We start from the raw sequence: 27,542 nt of genomic DNA, 5'->3' as shown, positions 1-27,542 counted from the left end.
CTCCAGCACTACTTCAGACATTAGTCGAATCCATGCCATGTCATGTTGCGGCACTTCTGCATGCTTGCAGGGGCCCTACATGATGTTAGACAGGTGTACCAGTTTCTTTGGCTCTTCATTGTATAAACCTGCATAACTTCAGTGAGCTAAACAACACAGAAACTGGACTGTGGGTAATCGACAACATCCATTGTGATCCAGTGAGTTAAGATTTTACCTCTTGTCAAATGCTGCAAGATGTCAAGTGCACCAACATCCCAATGAGGTATTCAACTTACCATGTGTGGACAGAGTAGTTCAGGACATAGGTGTTTCAGAGGTGCTTTTCATAGCATGACTTGAGCCCACTCATTCAGAAAATTGTAGACATTAACCAGGATGATTACTTCAACATTCTCAGTGACCAATTGTTGCTCATTCTTCTACAATTTCATGATGAGTATAGTGTGGACATTTCCATCTTCCAAGATGACAGCTGCATTCACATGGTTGCGTATATACATTTCTGGTTTCACAAATGCTCCTCAACTGGACCACTAAAATATCCAATCTTAATCCCCCAAAAAGTGACTAGGAATATTTGCAAGAATTAGTTAAACACAGTAATTAACATCCACACTATTTGTTAGTTGTATAAGTAACAGAAAGACGCATTAAAAAATTATCAAATCTGACACTTTACAACCACCAATTTCTTCCTTTGGGACAACAGAGATAAACGCAAGTAGGGGAAAAGGAGGGAAACAGAAGATGATATTAAGAGCTCTGAGGCAAAAGACAACCAACAAATACTAAAAATAAACTTGTGAGATTCTGTATATTACTCTGCCATCAAGTAGTAAAGCAGTCAGTCACAAATAACGTTTACTGCATACCCAGGTTTCAGTCACTGTGTGGGCATCTCCAGTGCAGTAAATATAACTTAAAACATTAAAACCACTTTTATATGCACATAGTCCCAACTGAACGTCATGTCAAAGGTTGACCTTTGACACAAAGTCTAGGTGGGACTGTGTGCATATGTAAGTGGTTTTAATGTTTTTACTTATATTTACTGCACTGAAGAAGGCCACAGAGTGACCGAAATCTGGATAAAGAATAAATATTATTTGTAACTAATTGCTGCACCCGTTACTACTTGAAATAAATAGAGTCGCTGGGTGCAACTGCATCCTCATGGAACCAAGCCCAACTTCTGCATCAATTTGAAAATGTCACCTCATTCTTTGTATTATTTCACATATGGAAGCACCCACATCTTCTCCTTCGGCCAAACTTCATTTTGTATTATCCACTTTCAATTACGAATGTATCACTTCAGTAAAAAAGTGTGGTATCAAGAGAGATGTAAATACTAAATATATATATCAAACACACACACACACACACACACACACACACACACACACACACACACCTACTGTCTCCTTACTGTGGCTCAGCTATGGATTGTGACTGCATCTGACCTGAGCACCATTCTGGGGTGGGTGGTGGGGGGTAAAAGACTGTAGACGCATTGATAGAATAGAAGGCATGTGTAGTGCTGGAGTGAGAGCATTGAAGGGGAAAGGTAGGTAAAGGACAGGGGCTAGTGAAATTTGAGGCCAGGGGGTTACAGGAATAAAGATACGTTACGGGGACAGTTCCCACCTGTGCAGTTCAGAGAAGCTAGTGTTTGTAGGAAGAATTCTGAGAGTGCAAGCTGTGAAGCAGTCATTGAAGTGAAGATCATTGTGTTGGGCAGCATGTTCAGCATCTAAGTGATCCAGCTGTCTCTTGACCACAGTTTGGCAGTGGCCATTCATACGGACAGCCTGCTTGTTAGCTGCATGCACACATAGAAAGCACCACAGAGGCTGTAGCTTAGCTGTAGATCACAAACGAGGGGCCATGGGCAGAGCTTGTGCAGTATGCATTTCTGTCGCTAGGCATATATAGCACAACTCACTGTCAGTTCAGTGCCTACTGTTTTTTTCAATCTTGCTTGTTCTGTTCATCTGCATTGATTGTTTTTGCTAGTACTGTTTTGTTCTTGTTTCATTTTTTATGATGGCAAGTTTAAGTGAACAACATGTAGCTGTGAAATTTTGTTTTATACTCTGTAAAAATGCTGGCTGAAACTGTTTTAATGCTGAAAACAGCTTACCAAGATGACTTAACGGGAAAACTCAAGTGTACAAGTTGTTTGCTTGATTAAAAAATGGCGATATGTCGATTGAGGACAAACCTCATTTTGGATGTCCATCAACTGCCCGAATCGACAAAAATATTGAAACAATTCAAGTGCTTGTGCTCACAGACCATTGACAGACAACTGATCAACTGTCAGAGATTAGTCTGTCAAAAAAAATCTGGTTTGTCGCTGACAGGAGACCGGTTCTTCTACCTTGACAACACACCTGCACACATAGCCATCTCTGTTAGACAGTTTTTTACTGAAAATGGCTTGGTTCTGTGACCCCATGTGCTTTGCTTGCCTGACCTGGCTCTGTGCAACTATTTTATATTTCCAAGCATGAAAAGAGGCATAAGAGGACACTGATTTGACAACACTCAAGTAGTCAAGAAAAAAACGAGGAAGGAGCTGCCCGCCATTTCTAAAGATGACTACGAAAAAAGGTTTCAAACAGTGGAAGCACCAGTGGAACAAATGTATTAGTTGTAATGGAGAGTATTTTGAAGAGGATGAGATTATTTTGTAAAGATTTGAAAATATATATCTTTTTAAAAATAATTCTGATTTTTTTTGTGTACCCCTCGTAGAAAGCACCAAAGTGGTTGCAGCTTAGTTATACATCACATCTCTGATTTCACTGATGGCCATATCTTTGGTGGTTTAGGAGATGCCTGTGACATTATCAGAGTAGGTGCTAGGGGGAGGGTGTATGAAACAGGTCTTGCATCTAGATTTATTGTGGAGATATGAGCCAAGAGGCAAGGGATTGGGAGCAGAGATGGAGTAGGGATAGACACAGAGGTGGGAAAGGATGCACAAAGATATTGCATAGGTTTGATGGGCAGTGGAATACCACTGATGAGGGGTGGGAAGGGTAGTGGATAGGATAGTCCTCATTTCAGAGCATGACAAGAGGTAGGCAGAATCCTGGCCAAAATGTAATTCGGTTGCTTCAGGCTTGGATGATAGCCAGTCATAAGAGAAGTACTCTTTGGGGGTGTAGCTGGGCTGATGGTATGTGGGAGGTGGTAGATAACTGGAGAGACAAGGCACAGGAGATCTGTTTCTGAACAAGGTTTGGAGAATAACTACGGTCTGTGAAGAACCTTGGTTTATTTGGAGAGGGACTGCTCATCACTACAGATGTGACAACCACAGGTGGCTATGCTTCATGGAAGGGACTTCTTGGTGTAGAATGGGTGGCATCTGTTGAAGTGGAGGTATTGTTGATAGTTTGTAGGTTTGATGTTTGTGTAAGTACTGATGTAGCCATCCTTCGGGTGGAGGTTAACATTGAGGAATAGGACTTGTTGGGTTGAGGAGGACCAGGGGAAGTGAATGGCAGAGCAAGTGCCGAGGTTCTGAAGGAATGTGGATAGGGTGTCCTCACCCTCGATGGGTGTGCTGTCCTCACTGTCGATGGGTTTCTCACCTTTGTCCCAGATCAAGCAGATGTCATCAGTGAACCTGAACCAGGTGAGGGGTTTGAAGTTCTGAGTGGTTACAAATTATTCCTCTAGATGTTCCATGAATAAGTTGGCATAGGATGGTGCCATGTAGGTGCCCACTTCTGTAGCACAGATTTTATTGTAAGTGATGCCTGCAAAGGAGAAATCAAACAATGGAAAATCCAGGACGGAATATAACAATATCCTGAAAAGGAAAGCTGCTATTCACCATATAGTAGAGATGCTGAGTCTCAGTATCTCCACTACGAAGGAGAAATTTGCTTACAGACCTTCTCATCCTCTCCCAGTCCTTACAATGGAAACATTTTTTCACCATCTACCCTATCAATCAGACTCAATCCGAAACCAATATTGAATCCTGCCTGACTCAGTTGACACCTACAGTCAATCATAATTCACCAGCCCCTTCCTCCAAATCACCCTCTCTTAACTTTCCAGAATTTCCTCACCAACATTATACAAATCCATCAACATGGAAACTAACCTTACATCCACAGAAATAAATGCAATCCACCAACTAAGAACTGAGCCTCTCCTTACAGCCTTACTTGCTGACAAAGGCTCCACCACTGTGGTTATGGACTGTAGTGATTACCTGATAGATGGACTCCGTCAGCTGTTGGATACATCCACCTACAAACCCTGCTTCAGTGACCCCATTACACATATCCAGCAGGATCTCCAGTCCTTCCTTGGGGGACCATCCCAGAAATGCCCAGAGGCTCTCTCTCCTCATCCCCACCACTACTGGCATCTTTACCTTCTACATGCTTCTTAAATTCTATAAACCCAAACACCCAGGTCAAAAGAGAGAATCTCTGCACTTATGGGCCAACACCTTCAGCCTATAACCCATAATTTACCCTCCTGTATAAAAGGCACCAACCATTTCCTCCAATGGCTCTCCACAATTTCTATTCTTTTAGCACCCAGTGCCATGCTTGTCATTGTCGATGTTACCTACCTCTACACTATCATCCCCAATGCCCATGGCCTTGCTGCTATTCAACACTACCTTTCCCAATGTTGGGCAGGCACTGAATATACAACCTTCCTCCTGGTAACCATGAACAACTATATTCTCACCCACAATAACTTTTCCTTTTTTTTTTTCATTGAATGAATCCCCTAAAAATGGCTCCGTGGTACAGCAATAGGAATCCACATAGCACCATCCTATCCATTGTGTTTCAGCCAGTTAATGGACCATCTACAAGAATCCTTCTTAACCACCCAGAATCTCAAACCCTTCACCTGCTTGAGATTCACTGATGACATCTTCGTGATCTGGATTGAAGGTGAGGAGATTCTATCCACATTCCTCCAGAACCTCAACACATTCTCCCCCAGTCATTTCATCTGATCCTCCTCAACCCAACAAGCTACCTTCCTTGATGTTGACCTTCACCTCAAGGATAGCCACGTCAGTACCTCCGCCCCATCAAACTTACCACCCGCAAACAATATCTCCACGTTGACAGCCTCTCATTGCATACCAGACGTCTCTTCCACACAACCTAGCAATCCATGGTCTTCACCTCCGTAGTGATCAGCAGTCCCTTTCAAAATATGCCAAGGATCTAACTGAGTCCTTCAATGAGTAAAATTAACCTCCAAACCTTGTTGAGAAAGAGATCTCCCATGCTTTGTCTCTTCAGTCACGTATTGCCTCCCACATACCCGCAGTCCGGCCACAAAAGATCATTCCCCTCATGACTCAATACCGTCCACCATCTACTCCAGTTCTGTCACAAGCATCTCCTATCCCATCAAAGGTAGGACCATCTGTGAAAGCAGCCATGTGATCTAGAACTAAGCTACAACCACTGTAGTGCTTCTCTATGAGTGCATGCAGCTAACAAGCTGGTAGTCCGTGTGAAAGGCCACTACCAAACTATGGCCAAGGGACACCTGGACCACCCAGTTGCTGAATGTGCTGCCTAACACAGTGAGTTTCACTTCAATGAATGATTCACAGCTTGTGCCATCTGGATGCTTCCTACCAACACCAACTTGTTTAAGTTGTGCAGATGGGATCTCTCCTTATAGCATATCCTTCATTCCCGTAAGCCCCTGGCCCCCACTTCTAGTCTCTTGTCATATACCTACCCATTCCCATCCTTGCTCTCAGTCCAGCACTACACATGCTTTTTATTCCAACAACGCATCTCCAGTCTTTTCCCTTCCCTACTTCTTTCCTCTCCCTTTTCAAGTCAGTCCCTTCCTCCAGCCCCTCTTTACCCCCACCACCCATCCCATATTGCTGCTCATGTCAGACACAGTTGCAGTCCACAGTCGGGCCACAGTTGCTGAAGACAGCAGCTCTCTCTCTCTCTCTCTCTGTGTGTGTGTGTGTGTGTGTGTGTGTGTGTGTGTGTGTGTTTGTTTCCAAAGAAGGACTTTTTTGTCCAAAAGCTTAAATGTTAAGTAGTCTTTTCATTGTACCTGTCAGTGATCGGACACCTCCTCTACATGGCGAGTAGTAACCCTTTTTCATAAAAATATAGGTGTAAAATAAATCATCTGTCTATGTTACTAAAGTGAAAGTGAATATATATGGCATTATTGGCTATGATACATTCCATGAAAGCTTCAAGTGACATAGTTGAATAGTCAACAGCCATATTTTTTTTTTTTTTTTTTTATTGGCAGTTCATGCACTGCTGCATGTATGGCTGTCCTCAGAAGCACAAGCTAGTCAGTACACTGCCAGAACTGTTTGTGAGTGCACAGATAATATAAACATAAGTCTGAAAGCACAATGCCTTTATTTGTACACATTAAATTATTCAGCAACACCAACATTCCAAATTTTCACCTTTAGATTAATTGTCTAAGTTGCTGTTTCCCATAACGAAGGCTAAGTCTAGTCTGGGACTAACATATGCTTACTTAATCACTTGGAACTATGGTCTGTGACATAGATTGCATGTAGTATATGGTAGTAAAGAAAATTACAGTTTTACTACAAATCAGAGCAGAAAAATGCATTTACTCATGTATACCAGTGTTTCACATATATTCCCATTGTAGATTTCGTATCAACAGTTGAATGACAATAGATAATACACACATTCATGCAAGGACTTCCTCATTCGTGAACAGTACATTCCAGAGAGGACAAATCACAATGAACACGTATAAAATATCCCTTACACACACTCAGTAATTTAAGAACAGTGTTGCAGTTGATTTGTCCCTATTGTATCACAAAGAGCCACTTATACTTCACAATAATTTCAGTAAACTATGAAAGATTACAACAAATAAGTCAAGTTACTTTAGAAACTGTCTAAATCAGTCACAGAAATTTCACCAGGAACATAAGGACTGGCACCCCAAAATTAGAGGCAACAAGACAAATGGGGGCCTGGTTGCCAAGAAAAACCATAAGTAACACTAGGAATGAAGGGCCATTAGAACAAGCCTTAGATGTTTTCAGAGAAGGGGCACAGTACCTTAGATGAAACTACAAGCAATGAAAGGAATGCATAACAAGAGACTTGATTTTTTAAGCTTTCGACTTAGTTCCTTCATACACATCACCCATTGATGGTTTTCTTTAACTTACAACAAAGTCAGGTGTTTCATGGCATCCAAGAGAATAATCTCACTGGCATACAAATTTTTTGTTGACTATGGAGCTGTCAGAGAGATTACCGACCATACTGGAGGAAAAAGTCAGCCCCATATTCAGGCTACCAATACTGATTCAGAGCCTTATGCAAGTAATTAAATTGAACTGTCATGCAGTGAATGTATTTCACATATATTGCTGAGCTGTGAATTAACTCTAAACATAAGATTTTCAAAATCTCTCTGCTTCCAAGTTCATTTTTGTGACACTTCTCTCTTCAATTTTTATATTTAACTATTTTTATAAAATATTCATAAACTTATAGATAATTTTATATGTAGAGTATAACAGTAAAAGCAAACAATGGGAAGTCCAGGATGGAACAAAAGAATATTATGAAAATGATAGTTGCTACTCACCATATAGCGGAGATGCTGAGTCACATATAGGCTCAACAAAAAGACTGTCACATGATGAGCTTTCAGCTAAGGCCTTTGTCAAAAATAAACACACACACACACACACACACACACACACACACACACACACGGCTACTGTCTCTGGCAGATGAAACCAGACTACGAGCGGCAGTGCATGATGGAGGGGCAACTTGGGGGGGGGGGGGGGGTAAGGAGGAGGCTGGGGCAGGTAGGGGGAAGGATAGCAGGAGGTGGGGGACAGTAAAGTGCTGCTAGTGGGAGTGTGCAGGAACGAGGTGGAGATAGGATAGGGCAGCTATGATGCAGTTGGGAGGTTAGACAGAGGGTGGGGGAGAGAGGGGAGATAGCGGAAAGGAGAGAAGTAAAAAGACTGGGTGCATTGGTGGAACAGAGGGGGGGTGTACTGCTGGTGTGGGAACAGGGAAGGGGCCAGATGGACAGTAACTAATGAAGGCTGAGGCCAGGAAGGTTAGGGGAATGTAGGATATACTGCATGGAGCGTTTCAAACACTGAAATTCAGAAAATTGGTTTTTGTGGGAAGGATCCAGATTGCACAGGCTATGAAGCAGTCACTGAAATGTAGAATGTCATGTTGGGCAGTGTGCACAGCAACTGGGTTGTCCAGTTTTTTCTTAGCCACAATTTGTCAGTGGCCACACACGTGGGCAGACAGCTTTTGGTTGTTATGCCCACATAGAATGCAGCACAGTGGTTGCAGCTTAACTTGTAGATCACATGACTGGTTTCACAAGTAGCCCTGCCCTTGATTGGATAGGTGATATTCGTGTCCGAACTGGAGTAGGTGGTGGTCGTGGGAGGATGTAGGGGACAGGTCTTGATCTAGGTCTATGACAGGAATATGTGCCATGAGTCAAGTAGTCGGGAGCAGGGGTTGTGTAGGCACGGATAAGGGTATTGTGTAGGTTTGATGGGAGCAGAATATCACTGTGGGAGGGGAGGGAAGGATAATGGGTAGGACACTTCTCATTACAGGGCACAACGAAAGGTAGCTGAAACCCTGGCGGACATTGAAATTCTGTTGCTCCAGTCCTCGGTGGTACTGAGTCACGAGGGTAACGTGGCCGAATATTTTTGGGAGGTGGTGGGTTACTGGAAAGATAAGACAAGAGAGATCTGTTTTTGTGCAAGGTTAGGAGGGTAATTATGGTCCCTGAAGTCCTCAGTGAGGCCCTCGGTATATTTCGAGAGGGACCACTCATAACTGTAGATGTGATGGCCATGGGTGGCTTGGCTGTATGGAAGGGACTTCTTGGTATGGTATGGATGGCAGTCAAAGTCAAGATATTGCTGGTGGTTCGTAGGTTTTTATCGACTGAGGTACTGATGTAGCCATCTTTGAGGTGGAGGTCAACATTAAGGAAGGTGGCCTGTTGGGTTGAGGAGGACCAGGTGAAGGAAATTCGAGAGAAGGTGTTGAGATTCTGAAGGAATATGGATAGGGTGTCTTCACACTCAATCCAGATTATCAAGATATCATCAATCAGTCTGGACCAGGCAAGAGGTTTGGGATTCTATATGTTTAGGAAGGATTACTCTAGATGGTCAATGAATGGTGCCATGCAGGTGCCCATAGCCATACTCCGGATTGTTTGCAAGCAATGTCTTCAAAGGAGGAGTAATTGTGGATGAGGATATAGTTGGTCATGGCAATTAGGAAGGAAGTTATTGGTTTGCAATCTGTCAGGAATTGGAAAAGATAGTGGTCAACATCAGGAATCCCATGGGCATTAGGGATGTTAGTGTAAAGGGAAGTGGCATCAATAGTGACGAGAAGGTCACCGTGTGGTAAAGGAAAGTGAACTGTGGAGAGTCAGTGGAGGAAATGGCTGGTATCTTTTCTGTAAGAGAGTAGGTTGTGGGTAACAGGCTGAATGTGTTGGTCTACAAGAGCAGAGATTCTCTCAGTGGGGACACAGCAACCAGCAACAATGGGGCATCATGGTGGTTGGGTTTATGGACTTTAGGAAGCTTATAGAAGGTATGAGTGTGGGGAGTAGTAGGGGTGAGGAGAGAGATGCACTTGAGGGAAAGGTTCTGGGATGGGCCTAAGGATTTGAGGAGAGACTAGAGAGCCTACTGGATATTTGGAATGGGGTCACTGTGTCGAGGTTTGTGGGTGGATGAATCTGACAGCTGGTGGAGTCCTTCTGCCAGGTAATTCTTGCAATTCAAATCAACACTGGTGGAGCCTTAGTCAGTAGGTAGGATTATAAGGTTGAGATCAGCTTTTAGGTGGTGGATTTCAGTTGATTTGCATGTTGAGGGATTTAGGGAACAATGATGAGGCAAGGTTCGAGGTTAAGAAGTTCTGAAAAGCTAACAGGTGGTGATTTGGGGGCAGTGGGGTTGGATCATGGTTGAATGGAGGAGTGAACTGAGTCAGGCAGCATTCAACATTGGTAGCGTTGGTGGCAAAAAAGTGTTTCCACTATAGGGACCAGGAGGAGAGGTCTTTAACAACTGCTGCTAGATTGAATTTGGGAGTGGGACAAAAGTTGAGGCCTTCGGAAAGAACTGATATTTATGCAGGGCTGGCTAAGGCTTTTGGAGTAAAGGTTCATGACTGTATTTTGGGTTTTTATAGGTTCTGGATTCTGTTTGTTGGTGGTGGGGAGTTTTGGAGGGTGGGATAAATGTAGTAGGTCTGCAAGATGGTTTGTCAGCTATGAGGGGATGTGGGGGAGGTTTGGAGGTTGTTGTTGAGGTGGTGAACAGTGGTAGTCCGAGGTGGGAGTAGAAAGTGAGCAGGGTGGAGAGATTTATGAGGTGGCATTGTGCATGTTGTTCTAGTCCTTGAAGGGCAAGAGTTTCAGTATGTGAATGGACTCCAGGAATTTTGGATTGCATAGCAGGAGAATTTTACAGACGGAGAGTATTATTGCAAGGAGGTTTAGGGTTGATTGATATGGTTTTGCAGGACTATGTTAGTGAGGGCTAAGTATTGGTGGAATCTGAACAGATGAAGGTCATTGTGAAAGGAAGGTTGGCATCTGGAGATGGGTAATTTGATGGTAAGGCCATTTGGGGGGATTCCATGAGCCAAACAACAATGCAGAAACAGTGTGTGGTACTGGGTTCTGGCTGGAGATAAGGAAACTTTTCAGTATTGGCACAGATGGAAGGAGCAAGCACACATGGTGGAGGGAAAAAACGCGAAAAAATACCAAAAATAATGTAGAATTACATCTGACAAAATTCAGAAAAATACACCCAAATGCATGGGAATAAATCACAAAAAGGGTGAAACAGATGAAACAGGGGAAACACGATGAAATCTGAGAGAGTACACCAATAGTGAAAGGCAAAAACAACTGAAATTGGCTTGAAGCCACAGTGAGATCAAAGAAAAAACAACAATGGAAAATAGCATTTGGTTAAGCATGAAAGAAAAGCTGTTACGCAAAATTGAAATCCAGGATGGATTGTAACAATATTATGAAAAGGATAGGTGCTACTTACCATATGGTGGAGATGATGAACTGCAGATGGGCACAAAAAAAGACTGTCATAGAATGAGCTTTCGTCCAACAAGGCCTTTGTCAAAAATAGATCAAACACAACACAGAGAGAGAGAGAGAGAGAGAGAGAGAGAGAGAGAGAGAGAGAGAGAGAGATCACAGTCTCTGGCACCTAGAGCCAGATTACGAGCAGCAGTCCATAATGGAAGAGACAACTGTAAAGTGCCACTCTTGGGAGTGTGCAGGGACAAGGTGGAGAGGGGGTAGGGCAGCTAGGTGCAGTCAGGAGGTTAGATGGAGGCCAGGGGAGACAGGGGGTAGTGAAAAAGTAGAGAAGTAAAAAGACTGGGTGTGTTGGTGGAATAATAGACTGTGTAGTGCCAGAATAGGATCAGGAAAGAGGCCAGATGCACAATAACTAATAAAGGTTGAGGCCAGGAAGGTTACAGCAACCTAGGATACATTGCAGTGAGAGTTTCCACCTGTGCAGTTCAGAAAAGCTGGTGTTGGTGGGAAGGATCCCGATGGCACAGGCTGTGAAGCAGTCACAGAAATGGAGAACATCATGCTGGGCAGTGTACTCAGCAACTAGGTTGTCCAATTGTTTCTTGGCTACAGTTTGTTAGTGGCCATTCATGGAGACAGACAGCTTGTTGGTTGTTATGCCCATTCACATATTGCCATGCCTTTGATGGATAGGTGATGTTTGTGACCGGCCTGCAGATAGTGGTGAGAGGATATGTGGGATGGGTCTTGCATCAAGATCTTTACAGGGATATGAGCCATGAGGCAAGGGACTGGGAGCGGGGATTGTGTAGGTATGGACAAGAATATTGTGTAGGTTCAGTGGGTAGCAGAAATCCACTATGAGAGGGTTGGAAAGGTAGTGGATAGCATACTCCTCATTTCAAGGGGATGATAAGAGGTAGCTGAAACCACTCATGTGATCTGTAAGCTAGACTGCAAGCACTGTGCTGCATTCTACATCTGATGATAACCAACAAGCTGGCTGTCTGCATGAATTGCCACCGACAACTCTGACCAAGAAGCAACTGGCCCACCCTGTTGTTGAGCATGCCACCCAACACAATGTTATTCATTTCAGTGACTGTTCACAGCCTGTGCAATCTGAATACTTCCCACCAACACCAACTTTTCTGAATTGTGCTGCAGAGAACTCTCCCTACAATACATCGTATGTTCCTGTAACCTCAGCGTTCTTTATTCATTGCCCTTACGCATCTAGCCCCTTCCCTGTTTCCATTCCAGTGTGACATAGAGACTGTGGTCGTGTGTGTGTGTGTGTGTGTGTGTGTGTGTGTGTGTGTGTGTGTGTGTGTGAGTGTGTGTCTGTGTGTGTGTTTGTGTGTGTGTGTGTGTGTGTGGTGTTTATTTTTGACAAAGGCCTTGTTGGCCATAAGCTCATTTTGTTACAGTCTTTTTGTTGTGCCTATCTGTTGGTGGTGATATGCATGTAATCTGTGTTGCAATGTGTGGTAAGAGTGGATGTTGCCATAGGCTAGTCAGAAAGAGTGTGGTACATGCAGACTGTTGGTTAGAATTTCACTTGGGTGACTGTAGTGGGGAACTGAATGGGAAACTCAGCGAGACTCTCCCATGTAACTGTAGGCTCTGCATGAAAAAAGAGAATTGCTGAACAAGAGGGAAAGATTTGTGCCCTTCAGACTGAATTAGAACACATGAAATTTGAAGAGGTAGGTTGATGGAGGTATTAGGTAAAGGTAACAAGCTATGGGCAGAAGGCAAGCAGCTCCTCAACTTCTTCACCAACATTTGAGCTTACAACATCGAATAAATTTGACTTGTTACCTGAAGTAGGAGGATAAGAGCCTCATCCAACTATGGGTCACAGTGGGAGCAGTAGACTTCTAGCAAAGAAACTAGCTGTAGGTCGATACCAAAAGAATCTTTCTGATTGGTGGTGACCATGGGAGGGGTGTTAGCCAGATCGTATAGGATAAATTACAGAAAGGGTACCAAGTTACAGGTACTAAGTGCTAGCCCTAGGCAGATAGCAGAGGACATAGGGAAATTGTTCAAATATTTTGACAAAGAGGACCAGGTAATTGTAGTTTCTGGAGCAAGGAACAGCCTCACTAAGGACAATAATTACAGCATGGGAGTGACATGGATGAAACAGGAGTAGTAACTACACACCCAAATATGAGTTTTGTGGAGGTTCTGCAGTGCCATGACCTGCCCTGGAAGAACACTTCTGTGAGCCATTGGAACACCGAGTCGATTGGGCTGCTGCTGATTGAAATGAAATCTCATATGAGTGCAGTGCCTGTTGCTACATTTGGGAGGGGGGGGGGGGGAGGGGTGGTGGTGGTGGTGGTGGGGGGGGGGACATGCTAGACATGGTCTACAACTGAATAGGAGAGGGAAATATATGTTGACTGAGCTTCTTGCAGAAAATGTATGGGGCGGGGGGGGGGGGGGGGGGGGCAGGGGGGACATTGCACAAAGAAATATCCCTGTGGTTACTGGTGTCAGAGAGGTACCTTTTTTAGGTTAGAATCAGGATTCAGGTAACCTGTTTTGAAAGAAGTGAAAATAACAGAAGAATCCCATAAAATGCATAAAAAGCACAGAAATGTATGGTTAGATAATTTCATCAAAATATTAGAGGATTAAGTAATAAGGCAGAGGAGTTTCTTGTCTGTTTGTCAAATTCAGGGAGCTTTGAATAGATAGACATCCTGTGCCCATATGAGCTCCACATAACCACAGATTACCACTAGTGTCTGACTCAGGCAGAACTAATACAGAAGAAAGAGGATTTGTTACATATATATAATAAAGACAGAATACAAGTTCAAAAACATTGAACAAGTAGATTTTGGAGTGATCAGCACACAGAAGTGTGTTGTTGTGAATTAGTACTGAAAAATAGCTCACTTTTAATTGTAACTGTGTATAGATCCCCACTGCAAAATTTAGAACTGTTTGTGAGGAATTTGGATTCCTTACTGCACTATCTGTCAGAAATTAGCAAGCAGTTAATAGTCTTGGCAACTCCAATGTAGATTTTTTAAGTAACAAATGCTCTCTCTGATCACCATTAGTTAGGATAAATAAGATTTAAAAAACTCATATTTGGGTGTGTAGTTACTACTCCTGTTTCATCCATGTCTCTCCATGCTGTAATTATTGTCCTTAGTGAGGCTGTTCCCTGCTCCAGAAACTACAATTACCTGGCCCTCTTTGTCAAAATACACAGACACAAGCAGACATGTCTGCTTGTGTCTGTGTATATGCGGATGGACATGTGTGTGTGTGTGCGAGTGTATACCCGTCCTTTTTTCCCCCTAAGGTAAGTTTTTCCGCTCCCGGGATTGGAATGACTCCTTACCCACATGCTTTCGTCTTTCCCTCTCCTTCCCTCTTTCCTGACGAAGCAGCCGTTGGTTGTGAAAGCTAGAATTTTGTGTGTATGTTTGTGTTTGTTTGTGTGTCTATCGACCTGCCAGCGCTTTTGTTTGGTAAGTCTCACCATCTTTCTTTTTAGATATAGAATTTATATTTATTTATATGTCAACAATAGAATTTAAGTTACAAAACAATTACTGATTTCAACCTATAATGAAAGATACTAACTAGGAATAGTCTAAATAAATTGGAAAATCAATTACATACATAAAACTATGCACGAAATTAGACCTGGTGTTATATTCTTTAAGACTAAGGGCCAACCTTTCTCTTTTATGAAACTGCAGATTACATTCACATATTGCAATGGTAATTAGTTAAAATCAAAAAAATATATTTTAAGGAGACAGATGTCAAAACAAGAAGGGAAGTAAAAATATTCCAGCTTGCTTCATCAAAAATCATCTGCTGTCCCATCCCATTCCATGCCAAATTTCGTCATACTGTCCTAATGGATATGTTCATTGCATGTCCCACATTGATTTCTGCGATTATTTCATGCAGTGTTCCTTGTCTGCTAGCACTGACAACTCTACAGTAATGCTGTGTGCTGCTGCTCTTAGTTATTAAGGAAGGCCAGAGACTGCTGCTTTGCACAAGGTGAGAGGTAATGTCTGAAATTTGGTATTTTTGGCACACTCTTGATGTTGTGGATCTTGGAATGTTGAATTCCCTAATGACTTCCAAAGTGGAGTGTCCCATGTATGTAGCTGTACTTACCATTCTACGTTCAAAGTCTGTTAATTCCCATCAGTCAGCCATAATCACATTGGAAATCTTTTCATATGAATCACCTGAGTACAAATAACAGCTCCGCCAATGCACTGCCCTTTTATACCTTAGTATGCAGTACTGCTCCCCTCTGTATAAATGCACGTTGCTATCCCAAAACTTTTGTGCCTTCAGTGTATTCTAGAGTAATATCTCATCTGAGTAACAATAACATCCTCATCAAATCACAGTATGGATATCAGAAGAGTTACTCTACTCAGAATGCCATTTACATGTTAACTCACTAAATTTTACAAGCATTAAATAATAAAGTAGTGCTGGTCAGTATTTTCTGCATCCCCCCTAAGACATTTAACAGCTTCAATTCTGCCAGTACCTCACCTCATCTGTACTGGCAAAATTGGAGCTTTGAGGATAGGTCGTGAGTCATGCTTGGTTACCTCAGATGATAGAGCAGCTGCCTGCGAAAGGCGAAGCTCCCAAGTTCGAGTCTCGGTCCGACACAGAGTTTTAATCTGCCAGGAAGTTTCAGCAGAATTAGTTCTTTTTGTAGGTGACGCCAGTATTGTAATCAGTCCAAGCATACGTACAGTAACAGAAAAAATATGGTAAACAAGTATTTTTGTTTAGTTTTCTGCAAATGGTCTCACCCTCAGCTTTAGGAAGACATGAAATATCCTGTTCTGCACATTTAGGGATGCTACATCACTGATGAGTGTAAGTCGTGGTGAGGAAATATTAAATGAGTGGAAACTTCAAAACTCTTAGGTGTTCATGTTGATGAGGGTTTAAACTGGGAAAAGCACATTTTGCAACTTCTAAAACAACTCAGTCCAGTCACATTTGCACTTAGAATCATTGCAAATCTCGGGGAGAGAGAAATCAGTAAGGTGATATATTTTGTATATTTTTATCAATAATGTCACTGAAATAATGTTCTGTGGTAACTCATCTTTAGAAAAGATTCAAAGCTCAAAAATGTGCTTAAGAATAACATGTGGTGCTTATCCATGATCATCTCATAGACATCTGTTGAAAGAGTTGAGCATTCTGACTGCTGCTTCACAGTATATTTATTCCCTCATGAGGATAGGTGTAAATAATTCACTGCAATTCAAAACAATGATGCACAAAATAACAATACCTGAAGGAAAACTGGTGTTCACTATTAGACATTAAGGTTGTCTTTAGCACAAAAAAGGATGCACAATGCCGCAACTGAAATTTTTGCTAACTTACCCAGTGACATGAAATGTCTCACAGGTATCAAAGTAAAGTTTGAAAACCAACTGAAGAAGATCCTCCTTGACAACTCCTTCTGTTCTTTAGCAGAATTTCTATTATTGTAATGCATAAAAGGTGGTGGGTAGGAATTACCAACTTATATCGTACATTCAAATTTTAAGAAAACCTTATAAACGTTCAGCATGTAGCCATTATAAATCAATTTGTGATGTGACTGTAAAGTGACTCATTCCACATCAATGCAACTGATCATGCAAATGATCCAAGGAACTTGAAATTAACTCACACACTATCTACCTACACTGTTCACTTTTATATCTACTCTCCGCAAACCATTGTGGCACAGGATGCATTACATTGCACCATTTATTAGGGTTCCTTCTAACTCAATTCAGTGTGGCTTGAGACCTGGTTTACCAGCCATTTACAGAACAACCTACACTTTGATGTGGAATCGAAAACATAGTGTAAATTTACATTTTATATTTGCACATGACACTGCAAATGATAAATGTTGCATTAAATGACAGAACATAATCCCAGAATCCAAGAGAAATCAAAGATTGAACCTTACAGTTTCAATCAATGGAAAATGTTTGATGGCATAATGACAATATGAATTAGGTAGACTGGTACACAGCACATATAGATGGCATTAGAGTGGCAGACGTGTGTGTTTAAAAGTAGTACTAAAGTTTGGAACTGTGGATTCTCCAGTTCTATCTTCATTTCATACATTATATTTTAGACTTTATTTGGCTGTAGATCATTGTTCCTGCTGTAAAAATAGCCTTACTGCATAGACGTAATGCTTATTTTTCTACAAATTTTCTTGTGAGACTATATAGTGCGTGTTTACATTGATTACTGTGTTATTCATTATTTTGTACAGCTCACGCAGGACCATCACTGATTCGAACTTACTTTGTTGCAGTCCAACATGACAAGAGATTCTCTTGCCAAAGCACTCTACTGTCGAACTGTGGCAACAATCGTTCGCAGGGCTAACAGTGTCAAACGACTAGGTTCAACATTAGGAACTCTCAGCTCAGATTCAAATGAATCTGTACATAACCAAGCAGAGGTAATTTTCACCAATATTTACTCAGTAATCTTGTTTGAAAAGGAAATGCTGACAGGTACAAAACAATGAAAATAAAATTAATTAAATTCAATAATAGAAAGTATAACCCTCTCTTTTATAATAACTCATCATATGGATGGACTAATTTCTCATACACAAAACCCTTCTCATTTCTTCCTTTCGAAGCACTCATCGAACTGAAGACAACAACATGTTGCTGTGCAGCACCCTTCTCTAAGCAGTTAATAACATGTTGCTGCACAGCACCCTTCTCTAAGCAGTTAATAACAATCAATCTGCATACCCACATTATATCCTGTCCTGGATTTCCTGCCAACCTATAAAACAGCAAATATAGATAATAAAACTTCTTTGTTAATTTTTATAAAATCAAAATTTGATAACATGATATTGTTTAAGATTGCCAGCCAACATGCTTCAACTGTAGGGACAGCTGGTTCCAAATCCAGTAAGTCTATGGCTGTCCTAAACAATGCTGTTCGACATGCTACAGATGGATTTATTGGCATTCTTGACATGTTTGGTTTTGAAGATCCTAAGGTAAACAATTTACCAAGTACTCAACTTTTGCCTTTTTAAGTCTTTTATGCATGATTATATTTTCATCTTCTTTTCTTTTCAGCCCAGTCAACTTGAACATCTGTGCATAAACCTGTGTGCTGAGACAATGCAGCATTTCTACAACACGCACATATTTAAGTCAAGTATTGAATCTTGCAGAGATGAAGGCATCCACTGTGAAGTAGAGGTTGATTACGTGGACAATGTCCCATGCATTGACCTCATCTCGTCACTGGTAAATCAGTATTAAATGTAATTCACATATATACTTTGTTAATTAAGAAATCAGCAACAGAATTCTTATATAAACACAACACAAGCAAGAACTAGAAATCATACTACACTCACTAACATGTTCAGAATTATATCACAATCTTAGAAACATATTAATGATTCTAGGAAATATGGGAAACTGTGAAATAAAAGCAAAACTTGCAGACTGGAACAACTGAACCACATCCTTTATCAGGGCATTGATTATCTTATCATCATGCCCTGACATGAGTGACACCTTATCAAAGACCCTTCCCACCCCTCTTAAAGTGCTGTTCTGTTGTCCACCAAACTTCCATGACATTCTAGTCCATCCCTAAGCCACTCTCAGTCCAAATGCCTTGCCACAGGGATCATATTCCTGAGGAAGACCCAGAGGCAAGACCTGCCCAATCCATCCACCCAGTACTTCCTATTCCAATCCTGTCACAGGCTTGTCCTACCCATCAGAGGCCAGGCCACCTATTAAAGCAGCCATGTCATGTAGCAGCTATCCACCAGGATGAATGGCCACCACCAAACTTTGCCCAAAGGCAAAGTGGACCAGCCTGTTGCACAACATGCAGCTGAACATAACATGATTGATTTCATTGGCTGATTTACAACCTGGGTCATCTGAATCCTCCCATCCACCACCATCTTTCTCGAACTGCACAGATGGGACTTATCCTTACAACACATTGTCTGCTCCCAAAAACATCGTGGCCTCAACCTAGTGTTCCCATACCCTCCCTCCACCAGTTTCTGCCCCCCCCCCCACCCCACCCCACCCTCTGTCCTATCAACTTCTGCTAACTCTTGTCCCCTTACTCTCATTGTATGCTAATCTCTCGCAATGTATCTGCTCATCTTTTCCCTTCTCTGCTCCTCTTCTTTCCACTCCCTTTTTTTCCCTTCCCCCAGCCTACCAATGCTGCACCAGGTAGCCTTGTCTGTCACCTCTAGTCCCTGCACACTCTGCCAGGCAGCACTGTTTCTTCCTCCCCCATCCCTACAATGCCATCACCCGCTGCCCCTCCCCTGCCACTAAGGATTGTTGCTCCCGTTTGACATGCTTCAGTTTCATTCTGGCATGAGCAGCCATAAATAGCAGTTGTATGTGTGAGGTGTGCTTGCTTCTGTGAATGTGTGTGGTTTTCTTTTCTGATGATGGCTTTGGTTGAAAGCTTAATGTGTAACAGTCTTTCTGTTGTGCCTGACTCCACTGTGTTATTTTTATGGTGAGTGGCAGTCTATCCTTTCTGGCAGTCCATCCTTTCCATAATTGTAGAGCTGAAAAGACCACAAAATTATCTATTTTAATTAAAAATAGGAACAGGCAGCAAGAAGTGATTTAGAAATAATGGGCCACCAACTGAAACCTCATGTCGATAGTATTTTAGCTGATAACAAATTATGATTCATAGACATAATGTGTAACTAGAGAAATACATTTTTATGCCAGTTTGCTTGGATAGAGCCACAATGGTTTGCAATATTTGTTTGGTTGCATTCTTATCCAGCAGTTCCACAATGCAGAAGCAAGAAGCATACATGAACGTGCCTGTTCTATTTACTGAATGAGTGTATACCCAAGTAAACCTGTTTCCTATGGCTCCCAAGACTGTAAAGAAAAGAACTCCTAACGTATAAGGATGAAGTGTCAAAATAAAAATATTAGTCGCAGTATATGAGACTCATGTTGAAGGAAGACTTCAAATGTTACTGGTAATGGAGTTCAGGATCACTCTGGAGCCATGCAAAATTGTTGCAATGATTTTAAATCAAATCCAGAATTGTTAGTCCTACACTAAAGGCCAGTCCACACAGGCCGTCACATCAAGGCACGGCACTGTCACATCAGGGGGTATTCACACTGTCAGTCATATCACTTCTATTCATTTAGCTCAGTACTGAACCATGAAAGTGAGGTTATGAGTTACTATCCATGATACAGAAAGTTGGAATATAGAATCGGAATTGAGGAACTATTATAAATTTCATTAATGGCTAAAGCAAACTTCATAACATATGTTCTTGATCACTTTTGTGTGGTAAAGTGCTGAGAAGCGAAACAACTTTTCAAAACATCAACATTTATTTGCTATCAAAAATATGCACATACAAACAAATCAGACAATATTTATAGTGAATACATAGAGCCTGTTTACCTTGTCCATTACAATTTTTTTTCCCTCATGTAACAGAGAACATCTTAAACAACAGCATTTTTCTCTTCCATTACAGCTGACTTTTTCACTTAAAATATTGTTTAATTAAATTGTTTCATCAAGTTGTTTTTGTGTATATACAGCATGAGAGTCAGCTTTGTTCTGTTATTGTAAAACCAAAATATTTTTTCACTTTCAGATATCTGACCTCTGTTGCGTAAAACCACTCAATGGAAAAATACCCAAGACACCCATAAACATTAGAATTTTGCCATGAAAACAAAGCACAATAATAAAATAAAGATTAAGAAGACACAAAAGCACAAATCCATTATCATAACATGAGTAGCATGCCAAAAAATGGTTAAAATCCGTGTTAGGAGGCGACGGCACTGTCAAAACTTCCTTCCTGAGAAAACTTCACATGATTGAATGTGATGGTCCATTGATGGCCTGTTTGAATGCCAGCCTTTGAAATGCATTGTGGAATGTTTTGATGTGACAGCCAGTGTGAATTGGCCTTCAAGGTTCCTTGTAAGTGAACAATTTAGATTTTCAAAATCTGTGCCATGCTGATTCTTACAGCTGCACCCCTTACCGAATTGCAAAAGGAAAAGGTTAATTAATCACGATGAGCTGACCAGAGTGACTGGAAATAATTTCTTCAGCTTATAATAAAAGGCACACTCGGACAGGGCATATTCAGCAGAGAGTAGCTACGTACCTGCTGAATGGTAGGAGAAAGTGAAATCCAACAAATGGTAAAAAGGAACTGTTGAATGGTTTGAGACAGTTACAGCTTCGCTGCAGTTAATAAGTGTGGCCTAGAACCTGGATGAAGAATGAGAATTTCAGTTAGTGAGGTTATAGGTACTTGTTCCATGTTCCTCTGTTTCCCTATCTGGTGATGAAGGAACTTCTACAATTCAGAAAGCAAGTGATTCAGATGTTTCTAAATTCGTCTGTGAGAAACCATTGTTACAATTATTCCCTTCTCAATGGGAAATAGTCTCTTCTTTTCTGATGCTTTCTTTTCTTTATTTAAAAAAAAATACTGTAGATTATCGTTTTTAGACATGGAAAAACCTTACCTCCACAGGGAGAAGACAATGACTGAACGAAATAACATATTTATTTTTTCAATCTCAGTTGCCTTTTTAACTTTGGGCAAACTTATTCTCAGTCCTGATACAATAACAAAGACTCAGAAGCTAAAGGACAATGCTAGCAAACTCTGCTTGGCACAGCAATGTACCTTTATTAAGGTGAACATATAATTTACCCGTTTAAATTTTTAAGTATTATTTTATTAATGCTTTTCCCTTTCTTTTTTTAAAAAAATTTCCCATGTGTGTTTGCTTGTAAAAACTAGTGACATATTATGATTCTTGGGAACAGTTGTGTTAAGGGTATTTGTTCTTATTCCTTATGATCTTGTGAGAGTGGATTTAAGTTTATCATTCTCTGTTATTTTGTCATGTCTGATAATGGGCATCACTTGCAACCAGTAACCTGTTAGTTGTACACTGAAATGTCAAAGAAACTGGTATAGGAATGCATATTCAAATACAGAGATATGTAAACAGGTAGAACACGACACTGTGGTGAGCAACGCTTATATAAGGTAACAAGTGTCTGGCACAGTTGTTAGATTGGTTACTGCTGCTACAATGCCAGGTTATCAAGATTTAAGTGAGTTAGAATGTGGTGTTTTAGTCAGCATACAAGCGATGGGACACAGCAACTCCGAGGTAGCGATGAAGTGGAGATTTTCCCATATGATCATTTTACGAGTGTACTGTGAATATTAGGAATCTGGTAAAACATCAAATCTCCAACATTGCTGTGGCCAGAAAAAGATTCCTAGTGGAAAAATATGGGGAGTTGATGGGTCCCGTCTCCTGCAGTTTTATAGGGCATTTGTTTGATCACATTTAGATTATGGCCGCATGGTCTGTGGATCAGCCCGTACTTCCTACATCAAGATGTTAGATGCTGTTCACTATGAGAGCATTCAGATATCGACTGGTGCCTATCAGACCACCCCAGTTCTGAGTCTGTGTGCAGATGCTGGTTAACCGCCACTCTGGATTTGGTGGAGTATCCTTTTGGCTCGACAGACACTGAACATCTGAGCATCATCTCAGTATTGGTATTTAATTCAGTGGCCCAACCCACCTTTGAATGGCTGTTCGCATATCAGTCCCATGTGATCAGGCCATTTGGTATATGTGTTTAATCAGATGGATCCCAGCAAGAGAATGTCATCGGTTGTTCTACTGTTTTCCCTCATAGGATTTTTCAAGTGTATCTTCTGGGACAATTTACAAATTATGAAGCGGAATTATATGGCATTCTAATGGCACTGGATAGGGTTCACAGGCATCATGGTACAAGGTTTCTTGTCTGTTCCAACTCACTTAGTGCACTGCAAGCACTTCCCCAAATGCATCCAGTAGACCAGCTGATTCAGCTCACCCATGACTCCTTACAGCAGCTCCAACACCATGGCAAGGAGATGATCTTTTTCTGAGTACCTGGCCACATTGGGATATATGGGAACGACATGGCTGACAAGCTGCCCAGGAAGCATGTCAGGAAGGTGCTGCCCATCAGTGTTCCATCCCGTTGCACGCTGTCGTCTCATTTTCTGACAGATGCATCATGCACCAGTGGGAGACTGAATGGCTACACATGACAGAAAACAACTGCGGTTGTTCAGATCTACCATACAGGTATCGTGGACTTCATGTGAGCCTCACCTCTGGAAGGAGGTTCTGCTTACCAGACTGCACATCCGACATATCCCTTTAACACATGGCTTCCTCCTCTGGCAGGACGATCCACTACTCTGTGAGGCTTGTGTCATGCTACTTTCAATTCAGCATATTTTGGCAACATGTTTCCTATACACTGATATTGTAGCAGCCCTCAGCGTCGATGGAGATCTGCCCACCATCCTCACCGATACTGATTCCAGTGTTACAAGAGTGGCGAAATTTTGTGAACTGTCAGGCATCGTCCCGAAATTGGTGGGGAAGGGAGGCAGACTTTAATACATAATAAACTGCTCCGCATGTGGAGGACAGCCATCGTCCCCACCCATAAGATTAGCATGCTGATTTTTCATCAGGGTGCTGATGACCATGATGTTGAGCATCCTCACTTCAAATCATCATCATCTGGATAAAGATCCTGCAAGAATGGGACTAATAACAACTGAAGAGAATTGTTCAACTTCACAGAAGTGCAACCCTTCTGCAAATTGCTGCTGATTTCAATGCTGGGCCATTAACAAGTGTCAGCATGCGAACCATTCAACGAAACATCATCAATATGGGTTTTCAGAGCCGAAGCCCACTTGTGTACCCTTGATGACTGCACAACACAAAGCTTTACACCTTGCCTGGGACCATCAACACTGACATTGAACTGTTGATGACTGGAAACATGTTGTCTGGTCGGACGAGCCTTGTTTCAAATTGTATCGAGCAGATGGACGTGTACGGGTATCGAGACAAGCTCATGAATCCATGGACCCTGCATGTCAGCAGGGGACTGTTCACAGTGGTGGAGGCTCTGTAAAGGTGTGGGCATGTGCAGTTGGAGTGAAATGGGACCCCTGATGTGTCTAGATAACTGACAGGTGATCGTATGTAAGCATTCTGTCTGTTCACCTGCATCCATTCATATCCGTTGTGGATTCCGATAGACTTGGGCAATTCCAGCAGGACAATGTGACACCTCACACATCCAGAATTGCTACAGATTGGCTCCGGCAACATTCTTCTGAGTTTAAACACTTCTGCTGGACACCAAACTCCAAACTCCCCAGACATGAACATTATTCAGCATATCTGGGATGCCTTGGAACGTGCTGTTCAGAAGAGATCTCCATCCCCTCGTACTCTTACGGATTTACAGACAGCCCTGCAGGATTCATGGTGTCAGTTCCCTCCAGCACTACTTCAGATATTAGTGGAGTGCATGCCATGTCGTGTTGCAGCACTTCTGCCTGCAGGGGCCCTACCCAATATTAGGCAGGTATACCAATTTCTTTGTGTCTTCAGTGTAAAAATGGTTGTGATGACAAAACCAAATATGACATTACTAGGTGGCTTTGCAACTTTTTTATGGTGCTTGCGCTACACCTTTTCATCCATTTACCAATAAAAGAACTGTAGCTATATCTGTTTTGAGTCACATTCAACATTTTTTTTGTTTTTCTTTCTTCTTTTTCTCTGTATTATTAATCATAAAATGTAATATTTATTCATCAATAGGTAAACCAATCAGAAAAAAACAAAAAGCGTACAGAAGGGAAATTGAATACAAAAACTGTAATTGAAAATGTCATGATTCAATTTTGAATTATTTGTCTAGTCCATTCACTTATAAATCATGTGATTAGGGTACATATTTACCTGCCTACATACTCCGCGAGTCGCGATATGGTGTATGGCAGAGAGTACCATGAAGCACTAATAATCATTTCCTCTCCTATTCGACTCAAAAATGGAACAAGGGGAAAACTGTGGTAATGTTATCACCTCAATCACGCGGCACCTCGTTGTCTGTCAAAGTTCAGCAGGACATGAGGCGCACATTAGTGCAAAGTGTCTAAGCAGACACACTTTCAAGAGTGACGCATGCAGCAGTCGTCCAGTGCCAGTATGCGGAAATATCTAATATTTCTCTATTTAACTGTGGAGTGAACCACCCTCAGTCTCATTCTGTAATGTTCTATGTGCTAGCTAACTTCATCCTGCTCATGGATTTTTTAATTGATACCAGTTTGACAACGTACAAGGACAATGTATCGAACATGTTGTGATTTTGGCAATAAAGTGGTTGTATTATACCGATTTTCTCAGTTGTGTGTGTTACTACGAAACCAACTGTCTATATGCATTTGTAAGAGCCCTAATATCTCTTACCTTGTCTTCATGATAATTAACCTAAACGTATGTTGCAGGAAATAGAGCTGATCTGCAGTCAACTGAAAATGACTGTTCTCTAAATTTTCCCATAGTATTACACAAAAAGAACATCGTCTTCCCTCCAGGGATTCCCATTTGAGTTCATGAAGCATTTCTGTAACACTTGCATATTGATCGAACCTACCAGCAACAAATCTAGCAGTACATCTCTGAAATACAGGAGACAGACAAAAAATTCAGTACAACTATTCACTGACACAAAATTACAACCTATGAGATAGGAATGTATTTTAAAAGGCATGCATTATTTTGCCAAGGTTGAATAGCAATGTTTAAATTATGAGGTTTTCATAGACAATGTCCTGCTCACCTTATAGGTTTGTATGTAATGGACTATTCCAATAAGTACTAAGTAATATTTCCAAAGCAAGGTATAACATATATTTTTCTTACTATTTTTCTCCCATCCCCCATGGACTACATTAACTTTCAGAATGTCGAAGTTTGTAATTTGCCTTAAATACTCATTCCCATGTACTGGGGAAACTGAAGGTTTAATTTCAACTGATGAATAAAAAGCTTACTTTTTATCTTAATTTCTTGAATTATATGAACAATTTTTCTCAAATGGTTTCAGTTTGTTGTATAAAAGGAAGACGATCTTGTAGGTATATATATATATATATATATATATTAATTAAAAGGTTCAGGCTTTTTATGTGCAGTACACAAGTTTAAAAGACTTTTTTTCAGCATTTCAGTGTCCTCAATATGTTACTTGGACACCCCCAAACTAAAAAAAAAAGAAAGTTCCTATCCCTTAATTCACAATACTGTGGTGCACTATTTTTCATGTGTCTTTGCCTACAGTTCTGGATAATACTTGCAATGCAGATGGACAGTTTCAAAATTTATGTGCTATATGCTCAATCCGTTTAAATTTTCATCTACTTCTGTGAAATATGTAAGAAATACATACACTTTCGGCCACTAGTTACGCTTTTCATTAAAATACATAATTCCATACATATTTAGTTTGTAAATTAGCAAGGTACAAGATTACAGAAGATTCATATGTCTTTGCTGTTCATATCTTTTGATGTGATGATCTTGTTGAAATAACCAGAGAGATGCTTTAGAAGCCGGTAGTATAACTAAATGGTTGTGACTTTTACAGTAAATGTAATTGTAGTGGAGAGTTGTGTGGCAGTTTCTTGCATTCAGATGCTTCAGAGTAGCCATTAATTTGGGAGCAAATACTGCAAGGATAGGATCAAGACTGTAGCACTAGCTAATGTAACTTGCGGGGCTGTCAATTGTGAGCTAAAGACACTTTTAATAGTACTGATGCAGAAGTACACAAGAGTCCAAGTCATAAATTGTAGTAGCATTTACAAAATGACAGGAACAGAATCTTGCGAGTTATCGCAAATAAGTTACAGGCATATGCACATTATATCTATAAAGGAAGGTGTATGTTACACACACAGAGATGTACAATCTGTGGGAAGAATATTACTTTGTTTGTGCATGCTCTGAATAAGCATCATCTCTTGTTAGTGAGTCTCAAATGATTTGTGACAATGTGAATTGCCATTGGTTTGTATTAGCTTCCCTAACAAAACCATTTATTTTTTTTTTTTTTGTTTACAGCGTACAGGACTGTTAAGTATGTTGGATGTTGAATGCTCTATTCGTGGTACAGTAGAATCTTACATTGCAAAAGTAAAGGTGCAGCACAAACAGAATCCACGACTGTTTGAACCAAAACCAATGGAGCTGAGGAATTTCGGAATACAGCATTTTGCTGGTCGTGTTGTGTATGACGCTTCAGACTTCTTAGGTACTGACCAAATTTGTATAAACTTTTATTTACCATAACAAACATTACTATAAATTTGACATATTATTATCCTCACTAACGCAATTTTATGATCTATT

At 41.1% G+C, this 27,542-nt stretch overlaps 1 protein-coding gene across 1 annotated transcript in view; it reads left to right on the top strand.

Moving 5' to 3' along the window:
• Positions 1-27,542, top strand: part of LOC126176953 (myosin-I heavy chain) — a 184,569-nt gene that overhangs the window by 85,448 nt on the left and 71,579 nt on the right. The window contains exons 7-10 of the mRNA XM_049924160.1: positions 17,507-17,656; positions 18,077-18,217; positions 18,300-18,473; positions 27,255-27,444. Coding sequence (XP_049780117.1) covers positions 17,507-17,656; positions 18,077-18,217; positions 18,300-18,473; positions 27,255-27,444 — 655 coding nt within the window. The remainder of the gene's footprint in view (positions 1-17,506; positions 17,657-18,076; positions 18,218-18,299; positions 18,474-27,254; positions 27,445-27,542) is intronic.

This window comes from Schistocerca cancellata, chromosome 3, assembly GCF_023864275.1.
Source record: "Schistocerca cancellata isolate TAMUIC-IGC-003103 chromosome 3, iqSchCanc2.1, whole genome shotgun sequence".
In the NCBI taxonomy this organism is placed as follows: domain Eukaryota; kingdom Metazoa; phylum Arthropoda; class Insecta; order Orthoptera; family Acrididae; genus Schistocerca; species Schistocerca cancellata.
Note: the sequence above shows the minus strand (reverse complement) of the source record. Positions and strands in the feature narration are given on the sequence as shown.